This window comes from Balaenoptera ricei, chromosome 10, assembly GCF_028023285.1.
Source record: "Balaenoptera ricei isolate mBalRic1 chromosome 10, mBalRic1.hap2, whole genome shotgun sequence".
Classification (NCBI taxonomy): domain Eukaryota; kingdom Metazoa; phylum Chordata; class Mammalia; order Artiodactyla; family Balaenopteridae; genus Balaenoptera; species Balaenoptera ricei.
In genome coordinates, this window is record NC_082648.1 from 95,169,642 (window position 1) to 95,184,596 (window position 14,955).

Sequence of the window (14,955 nt, forward strand, 5' to 3'; positions counted from 1 at the left end):
ACTCCCCAGGAAAGGATAATTTCAAGGGGTTCCAAGAACAAAAAAATCCAGGGCATTCACCTCCTAACAGGAATGTAAAACTACTAATGCTCAAGAACAAAGGATGGAACCCAGATTATGAACTCCAGAGAGACTCTGCTGTATCTCACCCTCCCTCTCCCAAGGGCTACTCAGAGAAGGGCTGTCAATCATAACATAGGCACGCGATGAAGGTAAGAGACTAGACAGACTTATACTTTACTCCAACTGTCAAGCTGCAGAGAGCAACAATCAGACAAACATTCCACCAGGTATCCAAGGCCCTCCTAGGCCCAGCAGAATCACAGAATCCAGCTCCACATCACTGTCTGGTTTAGGTTTCTTCCTCTGAAAGATACAAAAGCCACGTCAAACTGGTGAATTGCTTATGATTTTCAACACCTCCACTCAGAAGTGAAACCTTTCAGATCCTCACATTTCCTTCAGTCACCTACTGGTGAAGCAGGTGTGAGAAAGCTTAAAGCCCGTGTAACTCACCTGGAGCATCTTTCCTCCCTCAGACCACTGGCTAACATCAGGGACTTCCGGTGCCTTCCTCTAGATGCTTCTTCCTTGCCCTAGCCTCTAAAAGACCACTCTCCTCCCCGACCCCGTCTTGTGCTCTAAAGGCTCTGGAAGCAGCTTCTGGAGCCAGACTGAATGCTACTCCAAGTGACATCTCAGGGAATTCCCAGAGGTTTCCATCGAGGCTAGAGAGGACTGTGCATACAGAGCTCGGGCCCCAGCCAGCACACGGCTCACTCCAGACTTCGGAGGGAGCCTTGCTACAAACCTTCTTCTTCCTCTTCCTCTTCCTCCTCCTCCTCGTCGTCCTCATCCGAGCTGAAGGTGCCGTCGGGCAGGCTATATACGCGGATGACCTGCTTGTTGGGGTCCTTGAGGATGAGGTACTTGCCCTCCTCCAGCTTCATGCAGATGTCGATGACGCAGCGCAGGATGCCCCAGGCGTTCTCCACGCTCAGGTTGATCTGGCTGGCAAACTCATTGGGCTTGAACTGCTGGGTGCCCAAGATGACGTGGCGTGAGGAGTCTTTCACGTGGTACCGGGACACGTAACTATTGAGGGGAAGAGGAGTATTATGGTGGGGGCAGGCGGGCACAGAGACACAGCGACACCTGGGGTCGAGTATCAGTTAAATGGTGACACCTGGCCTGATGCTTGTCCCAAGAAAAAGGAGAAAAGGCCAGCCCTCGTCTCCCAACCTGCAGACCCCCCCTTCCAAAGATGAGCTCCCGGACAGGAATCTCACCCAAGCTTGAGGTACTCGGATCCGGCCAGCAAAGCACAGCAGGTCCAGCGGGCCAACTTGTAGCTGTTGTTCTTCAGCTCGGTGGCAATGACGGCCCCTCGCTGAGAATCCAGCTTCTGACGCCAGTCAACGCCATTACAGTGCTGTAGGAGGGGAGCCCCGGTTACAGGGGCCAAGGCGGGCTCCCACTGCCCACGGTCTGCTGCCACTTCTGGCAGAGAAGAAGCTCCTTAGTGGGCCTGGCTGGGGAGGGGCGAGCCCACAGGTAAAGCAGAGGTCAGACTTATCTTTTAAGAGGCAGGGCCTCGGTCCCTCCCTCGCGCAGCAGGCGCTCAACAGAGCGCAACTCCTCCCTTCACAAGAGCTCACCCAGACCGGGACACGCACGCACACAAGTTAAAAGAACCAGCGCCACACAAGTGGTGAGGGCACGTGTTTATCACCTGCCGTGCGGAAGGGAAGGGGTTTGCGTGGGAGCCTGGCAGCTCCCCCGTGGAGGACACTGGCAGAAGCTGGAGGGGCAGTGATCTGAGAGGGATGCGGGGAGACACGGGCCGGTTTAGCCCCGGTGGGCGTGGAGGCCCGCACAGAGCGAGGAGGTCAGGGTCTGGCACTGTGTGTACGCATAGAGACAGACAAAAAGCAGAGAGACCCCGGAGACCACCTTCTCCAACCACCTCTTCTGCAGATGTGGGAACCTGGCCTCAGAGTGAAGTGACCGGCTGAAGGGCACATGGCAGAGACTCCTAAACTTTCTTGGTTCCTGGCAACCCTAGGCCAGAAAAAATACTAAAGAGCTCCTTTTATTAAGTAGTTAGGTCCAAACCACTTAGGGGCAGTATTCTGACAGATGTCTCTGGGCTTTCTTCAAAAATTAAAACTATCCTGCAGCAGCCTTGTGAGTTTGCTGTGGCATTTTAAGGGCCTTTCCTCAAATCTGTGCTTCCTCAAGGAAGCAGTGTTTCGGACAATTAACCGGCAGAGATACTGAAGGGAGGGAGGAGCGAGTTAGGGAGGTCAGCTAATAATAGCCATCACGAGGAGAGGAGGGCCCTAAACTAGGGCGATGATGTCAGTGAGACCCAGAGCTGAGCAAGAAGACAGACTGCACCTGACAGCAGGATTCAAGAGTGCAAAGGAGGAGACGTTTGAGGCTCTGAGCCGAAGAGAGCAGGAGAGACAAAGCTGACGGACGGCCAAGCCAGAGGGAACGACAAACAAGGACATTGGAAGGACAAGGTATTTTAGAAAAAAGAAAAAAACCAACAATGGAATGGGAGTCAGAATAGATTTCGGGAATCATTTTTAGAGTTCAAGGATGAGGCTCGGGGTAGGCAGAATTCTAAGATGACCCCTGGTGACCCTGCTCTTGCAGAATCTGCTACCATGGAGTCTGGATGGAACGTGAGTATGATGAAATACCCACGATCATGCTATCTCATGTCAAAAGGGATTCTGCAGATGGAGTTAAGGTCCCTTAAGACAGGAAGACCATCTGGGTGGGCCTCACCTAACCATGCAAGTCTCTTAAATCTGGGTGTAGAGGTTGGACACAGAGGAAGCCAGAGATTTCAAGCACGAAAAGAATCTGATGTTGCTGGTTTGAAGGTGGAGGGGACCACATGGAAAGAAATGTGGGTGGCCTCTAGAAGCTGAGCAGCCCCAGCTGACATGTGGCAAGAGAACAGGGGACCTCAATCTGACAACTGCAAGGAGCTGAATTCTGCCAACTAGAATGAGCTTGGAAGTGGATTTTCTTCCAGAAACTCTAGCTGAGAACTCAGTTCTGCTGAAACCTTAACTTTAGTTCTTGGATATTCTGAGCAGAGAACCAAGCCACACGATGCTAGACTTCTAACCTACCCAACTATGAGCTAATGGATGTCATTTTAAGCCTCCAAGTTTCTGTTACTTTGTTATGGAGCCAAAGAAGATGAATACATGCTGTATAAAGAAGTGATTATGGCAAAATGACTTGCAAAGGGAACTGACCCTAAGAGAAGGCTCCACTGGGGGTCAAAAAGGAGGGAAACCAGCAAAGGAAACACGTGAAGGAAGTTGAGAAACGTGTAAGACTAGATGAAGGTACTAACACGGAGGGCACAGCCATAAAAATACGACGACACCAAATGCTACAGGGAGGGCATGGTGGAAAGTCTAAGAAAAGGCCGCTGGCCCAGAGCTAAGTTCGCAGCAAACCTTCCGGTGTGCTCTCAGCAGGTGATGGAGGCTGAGGAGCATCTGGGGGTGAGACTCAGCAGCCTGGAATGCTAATCCCTTGGCTCTAATGAAGGCAGAGCACAACGGCCCCCAAACTCCATCTCACTGGACCGTCGTTCAACACAGGCCCGGGCCTTGCTGTCCTTGCACGGAGAATCCTTTATTCTACACAGCAGCACCGAGGAGCTCTGCCACCCATTTCAAATTCAGGCACGTAGCCCAGGTACTTTCAGAAAGGATGACAGCCCAATAATCATGGCGCACCAGCCTGAGAGAGAACAGAAAGAGGAGGAAAAGCGAAGGGAACATGATTCTTTCAAGATGCCCCCTGAAGAGCCAAATCTGAGCTTATCTGAGAATCTCTGACTTCAGTAAGTGAAGGAGTTGGAAAAAGGGCGTCCGAAGGTTGAAGACCAGGCAGGGGCTGCGGTAAGCGAAAGAACAGGTCAAAAAGAAGAGCTGCGCGGCTTACAGGAAACCTGCCAGCCCGGCTCATAAGGAAAGATCAAAATCCCGCTTGCAGAGAGCAGAAATCAACAGGAGGTCGGAATGGAACGGAGGGACAGAAAGCACCGGAAGAAGGTAATTACCTCACACACACGATCTCTTTCTCAGTAAGTAGGCGAAAAACTCAGAAGACAAAATCTCGGTAGCTCTCTGAGTGAGGCGAGGGGAGGAGAGACATAGGATGGTACTCACCCTGGAGTCCCACTCGTTGAGGGTCTTGATGTTGATGAACGACACCTCCCCGTTGGCGCCGGTCATGACGCCGTCGTGCTCACAGCGGACGATGAGGTCAATGTCGTCTCCGAGCTTCCACCTGCGGTAACTGCAAGGAAGGAGGAGCTCCTTTGGTCAGCTGAGATCCTGGGTTTCAGACGCACCACCCGCACAGGGCACGGCACCAGGGAGGTGACATACCGGTAGGCCACAGAGGCAATCTCATTCTTATCCATGTCGTCCTCCACAAACGGGTTCGGGTTCGGGAAGTTGTATCTTTCCTTCCCCTGCAAGGATGACAGAGGTGTCACGAGACGGCAGCAACTTGTCGCCGAGGCAGTCAGCCAGACCCTGCACCTCTGCTTTGTCACAGCCCTGACTGGGTCCCTGGCTCCTGAGGGGGCTCTGGGATCACTGCGTGCTGTGCATCTGTTTACCCCTTCCGAGCGCAAGCAAGCAGCCCGCGGACCACGACGGATGTGACAGCTCGCGTTCACCCCGTGCTTATGTTTGTCGCCCACGCGCTGTAGGTGTCTCATTTAAATAGCAACCTCGTCTCTCCTGTTTAGTTTTTCTCCATGGCACACACAGCCACTTGTCACGACATATATGTACTCAGGGTTTACTATCTTTCCTTCTCCGTTGTAACAAAGCTTCTGAAGGGCTGCAACTTTGGCTGGTTGCTGTAACCCCAGCTCCGAAACAGTGAGTGTACTTGTACACAGATATTTGAAGAAAAGGTCACAATGTATCTATGTGAAACAAGTATTATTGGTATTCTAATTTTACAGAGAAGAAACATGCCCGACACCACAAAGCTAAAAACTGGTGGATCTAGGGTTCAAAGTCAGGCTGTCTGATCTTAAAGCCCAAGCTCGGATCTCCTGTGACAGGCAGGGACCCCGTCTGTCCTAACCAATCCCACAACCCCAGAGCTGACGACACGGCAGATGCTCAATAAACAGCAGCTGGAGTCGACAAGCTAAAAATGGACTCCCAGATGCTCCCAGGGCCTCACCATCCTCAAGCACTGCTGGGAGAAGTTGTGGTTGATGTAGGTTGCTTCCATGGCCAGGTTGCGGGGTGAGTTGAAGGAGTTGCCTTCATCTTGCGGGGGCTCGTTGGCTGTCTCGCTCACCGTCAGGAGGTCTGCAAGAGCGGTGACTTAGCCAACCACTCACGAAACAGAGTCCCCGAAGAGGTGCGTGGCCCCTTGGGGAGCAGGGGCGATCCAAACGACACATACCCTTCCTCCAAAGAACCGCCATCTGCTAACGTGGGTCCCCTGAGTGTGGGACACACTGGGGAGGAGCAGGGTGCGCTTCTGGATAACTTGAGACACTAACATTAAATTCAGTCACAATCATGTGGAAGAAAGCCAAACCTTTTCATTCTTTTTGGATTCCTCAAGAGAATGTTTGATTTTATTAGTTTTTCAACAAAGAGAAGCAATATTATCACGTTTGGCTTCACTCTGCTATTCTTGAGTGGTTTTCATTCATTGTGTGTGCGCACATATACACATGTATGGCGTAAGATATATGCGTACGTATGTTTTCCTTCGTAAATATGCTGAAGTAAAAAAGGCATCAATCTAAAGAAAAACATTAAGTATGTACTAAAGGTGGTATAGAGAGATGACAGAAGTCAGGAAAGTGCTATTCAAATGAATAAAAACTAGAAGCATGGTATTTGGGCACCATGAGGACTCTGAAGGCTGACGCCCCAAGAGGGACTGCGGTGACAGTCCCTCCCCCTGTCGCTGGGGAGGCTGAGGGGGATTCTGACAGGGCTGTTGACGCCTGTGAGGAGACAGACCCTCTCCTACCCATTCTCCAGACCAGGAGATGGCTCGGAACCAACAAGGACACTCAGCACCTCTGTGTTGTTCCCACACAGGCTTCCTACCAAAGTCAGAGTTGTCCCTCTTGTCAAAGAAGAGCTTGGACCCGACCCTCTGGACGACGATGTCCCAGGAGTACACGGAGCGGGTGCAGCTCATCAGTGTGGCCAGGATGGCGTCGGTGGCAAACACGTTCCCCTGAGTCTTCGCCAGCTGCAGAGAACAGAAGAGACATGAGGCTACTTTGGGGCTGAACTGGCCATTCACAGCGGGGGAAGGACTCCGCTGTAAGGCGCGTTCACACCCACACCCGTGTCTGAGCAAGGCTGCAGCAAGCCAGCCAGCAAGCTTGTGTCCTGGGGTCCGAGGAACCGCAGCTCCCCGGGCACCTGCTATACCCCAGGAGGGCACCGCCCGATGCTTCCACCCCAGCGGCACGAGGTAAGTACATTTACCCCGATTTACAGGTAAGAAAGCTAAGGCCTCAGAGAGGTGAAGCCAGGAAGCACGGCAGAGCTGGGACCCGGGCCCAGCTTCACCTGACATCAACACTTACGGTCTGGCCAGCAAAGTGCTCTTATTTTCATCTAATCCTAAGTCGATTCAGAAGAGTCTTATCTACAGGGGCTTCCGAGGCCCAACCGATTCACACGCATCCCCGCATCTCTGTCCTGAGGCCTCGACACTCGCCATGGGCGGGCGGGTGCGGGGCAGGGGGCGCCCACCTTCCGGATGACGGGGTCGTCCGTGGTGGTGACAGTGTGGAAGATGCGCTTGATGCTCCGCAGCGGCTTCTCGCTCCTCGTGGTGATGCGGTCGAAGGCTTTGTCATAGTATTCCAGGGCCCCGCAGCACTCGCTGAGGGGAGAGCAGGCAACACGCGCTAAGTGAGGGGGAAGAAGACCACCTACTTCTTTTCTGTTAAGCCACGGAATCCAAAGTCTTACCCCAAAGTCTAGAGTATGAGAGATGCAAACAGTCTCTGACTAGACTCTCGGTGCTTGCTGCGGGCCCTGCCCCGTCAGCTCCTGATGTGGCTCTGCAGAACAGTGAGGACACCACTGATTCTGCGCAGCCTCCCCATTTTAAATTAAGGCAGGGAGGCTGAGGCCAGCACAGGGAGAGGAGCAGTTACAGAGCCCCCAGCAGGCGCACGGACTCCGGTCAGGTGCTCCAGCTCCCCACTGAGTTATTTCCATCTACTGGCCCTTTGAGGTAAGGAGCTCTTTGAAATGTTAAGCAAAAGCTTCATGACTCTTGAAGAACTGCTATCTTTCTCTTTCTGCCCTCAGAGCTATAGAACTTAATTTTTTCTTTTGCTTAGGATTTCAGGAAGTGGAAAGAAATCTGGAGTTTAACAGCAACTTTCTTTCTACCAACAAGAGTTCTATAATTTAATTCTTCTTTTGCTCACAATGCCAGGAAGTTCAAAGAGAGCTGAAGTTTTTTTTTTCTTTTTGGCCGCGCTGTACAGCTTGTGGGATTCTAGTCCCCCGACTAGGGATTGAACCCGTGCCCTTGGCAGTGAAAGTGTGGAGTCCTAACCACTGGACTGCCAGGGAGTTCCCAAGGAGATGAAGTTTTAATATCAGTAAACTTCTTTCTGCTTTCCCCCTCTCGGCATTGCTTTTTAAAACCTGTTTGTCAATCTTATGCAACACCTTTGGAAATACTAGGGCTTAGGCCAACAGTCATCACCAGCTGGTCCACACACATAAGAGTGTGGTGGACAGTAGTAAAAGATGTCACCTACATGTCCTGGGGCTCTGACACCTCCAAGTAGCGCATCTTCATTAACTGAGGAAAGTCCATCTCCTCCTTCACCTCCCAGTCACTGCGGACTTCCACTGAGGAGTCTCGGGGCTTCTGTTGGGGGAAACCATTGGAGGGGAAAAATGACAGCCAGTGCAAAACGTAAGCAAAAGGCAGGTTAACAGTATGAAGGCTTTTATTCAATAAATATATCCAGAACATTTACTACGTGCTGGCTGTTTTCCAGCAGCGTCCCTGACTCTTAGGAGCTTACAATCTAGAAGAGAACTGAAGGGACAAGAGTTCAGAAACAAATGGGAATTCTACTCCTCAGTAACGATGCCACCCTGGGAACATCGGCTCTTCTATATTCCTACGTTTTACACAGGAGCTGTAACAGCTCCTTTATATTTCTCTCAGGGTATCAGCTATTTATTCTTGCTGCTACAGCAAGCACCATGTCCAGCAAAATGTAACTTCCACAATTGTACCTTCACGCTTGCTTACATGTCTTCTACTCTCACTACGCCCACACAAACACTTGTACAGGAATGTCCACAGTGGCATCATTCATAATGCCCCAAAGTAAAAACCACCCCAATGTCCATCAGTGGTGAACGGATAAACAAAATGTGGTCTATCCATCTAACGGAATGTGGCGATAAAAAGGAATGAAGTGCTGACACGCGCTACAACATGGATTAGCCTTGAAAACATGATGCCTGGTGAAAGGAGCCAGTCACACAAGGTCATTCCGCTGTGATTCATTTATATGAAATGTCTGGGGCAGGCAAATCTGGAGACAGGAAATAAGATACGGGGCAGCCTAGGGCTGGGGAGGATAGGGGCTGACTGGCACAGGGTACAGGGCTTCTTTTTAGAGTGATGAAAACCTTCTGACATGGACTGTAATAACGGTTGTAGCACTCTGTCTATACACTACAAATCACTGAAATGTACACTTTAAATGGGTGAATTGTATAGTGTGTGCACTATACCTCAATAAAGCTGTTATAAAACCAAACAAATAAACAAAATCAAATTCCTGGACAGAATTCTGATATGGATATACTACCTGTGATTTTTGGTCCCATTTCTGCCTCACTCCAAATTGTTTCTGGAATTTTTTCTGCAGTCGTATGCGTTCTCTGGAAAGACAGGAAAACTGCGCTTTCAGTGCAGATTTTTAAGGAAAACAGGGGCTTAAAAAAAAGAACAGACCAGCAGGGTGCACACTAGACATGCTAGAGAGGCATACTGCCCCACCACTGACCAGTATTATGCATATATTTTACTCCATCTATCCAGCTGTCCACTGGCAGCCCCAGCTTGGGCAGGGCTACTGTCCTACACAGCTCCAGGGACTCACAGGACCCAGCGTGAATGGGGCTCCCTGGAGTCGTGCCACAGCAGACCCGAGTCCAGGTAAACTCCAAAATTGCTTCCTATCTGCCTTTGTTTCCCTTCAGTGCTCACGTCCTCTGCAAGCAGTTTCCTGCCCATGCTCTCTGCTGTTAACAGCTCTTCGAGAATGAGACCAGGGCTGAGAGAGTGGCTTAATTGGCTCTGGGAAGACTTTTTGGTTTTCCCGCAATGGTGGGGAAGACGACTCTTCTCCTGCTCTGGCCTCCTGCTGTCAGAGTGCAGTCGGTCCTGGAAGAATATCTTGTTCTGGCAGGATAGGCACCTCACCTCTCCTTCTGCTTGGCGCTCTTAGGCAGGGTCTGCAGGTTGAACTGCAACATGTTCCGTCGATCCTTGTCTCTGCGGAGGTTCCGCTGGGAAGCAGGAAAAAACATCCATGTTAAAATCTTGGAGATCTGGCTTACAATTGGCAGTGCCTAATGGCAGGCCATGAGAGTTAGTTTAGGATGCAAACCCAAATTGCACATTTTACTCTGCTTTTATGGAATCAACATCCGGGGGTTTACAAGTAAGCACAAGCATACCTCAGAGATACTTTGGGTTTGGTTCCAGACCTCCACAATAAAGTATCACAATAAAGCAGGTCACACAAATTTTTTGCTTTCCCAGTACATATAAAAGTTATGCTATACATATAGTTTACGCTACACTGTAGGCTATTAGTGTGCGATACCACTATTTCTAAAAAAACCAATGTATACACCTTAATTAAAAAAAACACTTTATTGCTAAAAAATGTTAACCACCATCTAAGCCTTCAGTGTAGTAACATTAGCCATCGTGGATCATAGATCACCATAACAAATATAATAATAATGAAAAAGTTTGAAATATTGTGAGAATTACTTAAATGTGACACAGAGACATGAAGTGAGCCAAATGCTGTTGGAAAAAAAGGCGCCAAAAGACTTGCTCGATTCAGGGCTGCGACAAACCTTCAATTTGTTTAAAAAAAAAAAAAGAAAAAATCTGCGAAGCACAATAAAATGAGGTATGTTTGTACTTGGAATTAGCTTAGATTTATATCCACACACAGTTTTTATTGAAGTAGGTTTACTGGCTCTTACTAGAGTTGTTGAGTTTGCCTCTTTATGTAAGAAGATGCAGCCCAACTGGACGATCTATTTAATAAATCCTGGACATAGCAATTAAGTGAGGCAACAGACACAGATCACCTTGTTAATCCAGCGCTAACATCCATCCTTAGCACAGATGTCCTTGCTACTGGTCAACAGAAAGCTAAACTATTTAAATGCATCCCTGGACTTAGTACCCATTTATTTTAGCACAATTGTCACTGAATAGCTACTTGGGATTCACTAGAAGACCCACAATAACATGCTCTCCTCTCAGCAGTACTCACACGGTAGCATTTTTAGCAGCAGGTGACAGCCCCAAGACGGTCAGATTGCTGGCTCTTGGCCTACCTGTGCAAATCGCATCCGATTCCGCTGGTAGGCGGTCTTCTGTGTGCGCGCTGTATCCACCAGCTGGAAACTAGTTTCATCCTCCTCATGGAAGTAAGCATACTGACTTCCACCTCCAAACTGAGAGGAGTACTTATCTGGAGGCAAAGGTGACAGCGTGTAACGACACTGCCTACAGACTCTACAAATACATGGTGGTCTAAAGCCCTGCTATTTAAAGTGTGGTCTCAGGACCTGACCCATCGGCTGGGATCATCTTAGATGTACAGACTCACAGCCTCACCCCAGACCCACTGAATCAGAATCAGCATTTTAATAAGATCCCCAGCTGATTCATACGCACATTCAAGTTTGAAAAGCTCTGGTCCAAAAAACTTTCTAAGTCAAGACAGAGTCTGAGGAACTTAAGACAAGCCCATTTCACTCTCTGCCTTATTCTGTAAGAATATGAGTTAAAATCTACTCTCTCAGGAGAGGCAAATACGCGGTATAAGTATCGTCACTGTCATCATCAGGTGCCCAAGGCAGACGTGGCTAACGGGCTACGACTGACGTTCTTGCTGACGTCAGACCCAGACAATCTTAACTCAGTATTCCAGGGAGCCACTTCCAGCTCTCTCAACGGGCACAGAGGGAAGAAACCAATTTACTGTATCAGGATCTTAACACCCGGAGTTTTAAAACTGGGATCCATTGACTGGCCTCGTAGGTTCAATAAATTGCAATGAAATGAAAAATGCGAACATGTTCACCAGATTTGTAAAAGGGGCCGTGGCTCCACAAAAGTGGGGGGGCGGAAAACCCACTATAATAGGCCAAACCTCTTTAATGAACAGTCTAAGTTGAGGCTATTTCCAAAAAGAATGTGGATTGTTTCCACAGTCCAGAATATGCCCTGAAATACTATGAATTATTATCAGCATTTTGTTCCCATCCTAGAATGCTTTCAGGTGGAGGTTACCAGAAAAACTAACAATCCCCCAAGGCCCTGATCCGGGCAGTAAGGCGGAGAACACTTACTTGTGTACCTCTTATCTTGGTATGTGGCCCCCGTCCAGTCTGCAACCTAGTAAGAGCAACAAGGGAAGAAGACATGGAGCACAGGTCAACCAGGTGGGTTTCTGTTCACTCAGAAACGCCCCCCAAAGTGAGGCCACAGTGTGGGGAAGTGTCAGGACTGGCTCAGGATGGCTTTTTAAGAGCCCAGCTCTCCTATGACCACTGGAAGTATCCAAATGGATACTATATAATGGATACTATATATACTATGTAACGGATACTTATAACCCTGATGCTTTTGAGAGAATAAAAATGAAACGAACTTGGAGTAGCAGCCACAGGTTAAAAGATTCAGACCCCCGCTGATAGGCAAGTACCTTTCCTAGCCGATCTCCTTTGCTGAATGGCTGGTAGGGCATATCCCGAAACTGCTCGGGAACCGCACAGGGACCCCAGCCTGAGGGGTTGTCCTGGATCACGGGTGTCATGAACTTTGCCATCTTCTAAAACCTTAAAAATACAAATAATATAAGTAGCTCCATGAAGAAAAGCCTCAAACTAAAAAAAAAGCCTTCCATTTGAGGTAAGCTAAGACATGAATGACAAAATTAAAAATGCAAAACACAAAACAGAACCCTCAACTGTTGAGCTACTCCCCATTCAATGTCTTCTTGTAAATGATATCGTGAATACTTAAAACTCAGAAGACTGCTAACAAAACTGATGTACCATATGTCATTGATTTTTATTTTTTCCACTGTACCACCTCTGAAATGAGTCTGCACCTTCCGCTTGATGGGGTGTCATATCATAACTGGCAGTTTTTCTTTCTTGGGTGTTACATGAAATAATTGTGCTTCTTAAAATGAGTGGTATCTCACATATTTGATGAAACGTAGTAACTTTTTTTCGAGTGTAATAAGCATGTTGTAGTTCTCATTCTCACCTTCACCAGGCACACAATATTTAATCCCTAAGCCTCAGTCTCTTCATCTGTAAAATACATAAGATCCTTGTTTTCTTTCTATCCGAGAATCATTGTGAAAGCCGTATGTATTAATTAACATATTTGGAAATGATTCCATTGTAAAACGCTGCACAATTACTCCTGAGTCTTGTAAAAATACATTTACACACAGTGCTGAGAAGAAAACAAGGATCCGTGAATATATCCTGAAATGTAACTTTCCTTTGTTGTTCTTCTGATTTTCTGTCAATGAAAATCCTTACGCAGAGCAAGTAGACACAGGGTCAGGCAAATGGCCCGCCAGAAGGCTGAGGAGGCCACCAGAAACCTTAGTTCATAAAAGTGGCCATACAACCAATGTTCATAAACATTATGAGTACCAGGCATGTTCTTAGTGCTTACCACACATAAATTCATTAACTCCTCCCAACAATCCCAAGGTAGGGCCAGTATTAGCCCCACTTTCCAGATAGGAAAACTGAGGCACAGAGAAATCAAGAAATTGCCCAAAGTCACAACACTAATGGACGAAAAATTTGAACCCAGGCAAACTGGCTCCAGCGTCCACACTCTGCGTAAAAACCAGGGGCTCCAGACAGATGTTCGCCTGACAGGTCCTATCAAAAACTTACGCATTTATCATCCACTGTAATCTCCTGAAAATGCTCAGAAGCTGAGTTCCCAGGAGAAAGTTCATTACACAAATATTTCTGGAGTCTGGACAGCAATCAAAGAGTGCAGGGTACTAAATTTAGGAAACTCTCTTCATTGTTCAACGATAGGGAGATTAAGGCTTCCTACAGAGGGGACACTTGCGTGACAGCAACAGGTAATGACCTGGGAGCTCCATCCTCCAACTTGAACTTAAGTTACACTACAGGAAGCGTAGTGGTGGTCTCAAAACAATTCACATTAAATATTTATCAGGCTCCTACACGTGTCAGATGCAACACCACTAACCCTCCCGCCCCTGCCCCCATTTTAGAGATTAAAAATGTGCAGTTCAGCCAAATCAAGCAGTTGACTTGCCCATCATTTCAAAATAGATTTGGTTTCTAGGGTTGTCTGCCCTAAGACCAACACTCTTCCCATTATTTTATAAGCTGGGCAGTGGCCTGAAAAGAGCTGGGGTTTCAGCCCCTACTGATAACACAGTAAGATACCTCCAAACACACTTTAAAAAAGTCGACTTGTTTTGTTAGAGCTGGAGGTAAACGGGCTCAAGGCTTGACATGCATTTCTCTGGGGGAGGTGGGAATGGGAGGAAGTCACCTGGTTTCAACGCACGTAAAATAAGAGTGAGCACAATGGAACCAATAGGAGAAACTAAGCCTTTCAGTTAAAACGGAGTGACAGCTGTACTGGCTACAGGGGCAGGATGACGAGGCACCAACAGGGCAGTCAGAAGGGGCCTTGCGGCTGGCAGGCAACGGTACTGGGTATGTTATGGCAGCCATTGCAGATCGTTCCCCATCAATTCCTGGCGGGTAGAGAGTTTCAGATCAGAGATCAATCAACTCCACCCTAGCCTCCCATTTCACAGAAAAGGAAAGGAAACATTTGGACCGTGAACTCCTCAGAGAGGGCCGAACACCGCTCAGCTTGGCACCCCCAATACCTCTCTCATAACAGCTCAGTAACAGCTCAGGGAGCCGTGGGCCGCTTTAAAAAGACCCTGAGACCCAGCTGGGTTAAGTGACATGCTCACATTCGCCCAGCCCGTGGCCGCTAAACGGAGTCTAGGGCCAGAGACCTCAGCCACAAGGTTCTGCCCCGCACGGGGTCGGACCTGGGACCCCGAAGGCAGAGTCCTGCCCCGCCCAGCGGAGGGACAGCGGCGGCAGGAGGGGGTGTACGGGGGTTTCTTCCGGTAGGCCCCCGAAGGCCAGGAACCGCCCAACTCGGCCCCGGAGGTCCGCGGAACCCTACGAAACACACTGCTCACCTGCAACGGCCTTAGCCGGGCCCGATGGCGAGAGATTGTCCAGGCCGGAGACCACAGCACCGCCTGTGGTCCGAGGAACTGGGAAAGGAGAAAAGACGCGCGCGCAGCGGCCGGCGCCGTAAACACGCCCGGCGCTGTCGTAAACTGCTCCCCAGCTTCCTTCCGGTTCGGCGGCAGAACGCACGAGTCGTAAAGCAAAGGCAAGCCGGAAAGTTCGTCACTGTTCTTTTCGAGCTGTTCTGATTAGCCTGCAAGACACCGGAGGATGTTTACAGTTACGTCATGGGACACCCGGCGACGCTCCGAGGGGGTTTTCAAGTTTCTTGAAACGAGGCTGCCCTGCAATCGAAGCTGGAGGCCGAGAGTGG

At 49.0% G+C, this 14,955-nt stretch overlaps 1 protein-coding gene across 1 annotated transcript; it reads right to left on the reverse strand.

Moving 5' to 3' along the window:
• Window positions 1-207: 207 nt before the first annotated feature.
• EIF3D (eukaryotic translation initiation factor 3 subunit D) lies at window positions 208-14,732 on the reverse strand. Its single transcript, XM_059936887.1, has 15 exons — window positions 14,588-14,732; window positions 12,053-12,185; window positions 11,697-11,742; window positions 10,677-10,813; window positions 9,517-9,602; window positions 8,900-8,972; window positions 7,826-7,938; window positions 6,798-6,930; window positions 6,138-6,285; window positions 5,248-5,378; window positions 4,431-4,516; window positions 4,209-4,338; window positions 1,290-1,432; window positions 812-1,095; window positions 208-366 (listed from the first exon to the last, which is right to left on the reverse strand). Exons 2-15 carry the CDS (start codon window positions 12,173-12,175, stop codon window positions 353-355), a joined length of 1,647 nt encoding a protein of 548 aa, XP_059792870.1. The 5' UTR covers window positions 12,176-12,185; window positions 14,588-14,732; the 3' UTR covers window positions 208-352.
• Between the last annotated feature and the right edge of the window lie 223 nt (window positions 14,733-14,955).

Excerpts from the sequence above, each read along its gene's own strand:
- EIF3D (XM_059936887.1), bottom strand. The coding sequence starts at position 12,175 with ATGGCAAAGTTCATGACACCCGTGATCCAGGACAACCCCTCAGGCTGG. Across the intron at positions 9,603-10,676 it reads ATCGGATGCGATTTGCACAG|CGGAACCTCCGCAGAGACAA; the intron begins GTAGGCCAAGAG and ends CCTGCTTCCCAG. Across the intron at positions 1,096-1,289 it reads TCCGAGTACCTCAAGCTTGG|TTACGTGTCCCGGTACCACG; the intron begins GTGAGATTCCTG and ends TCCCCTCAATAG.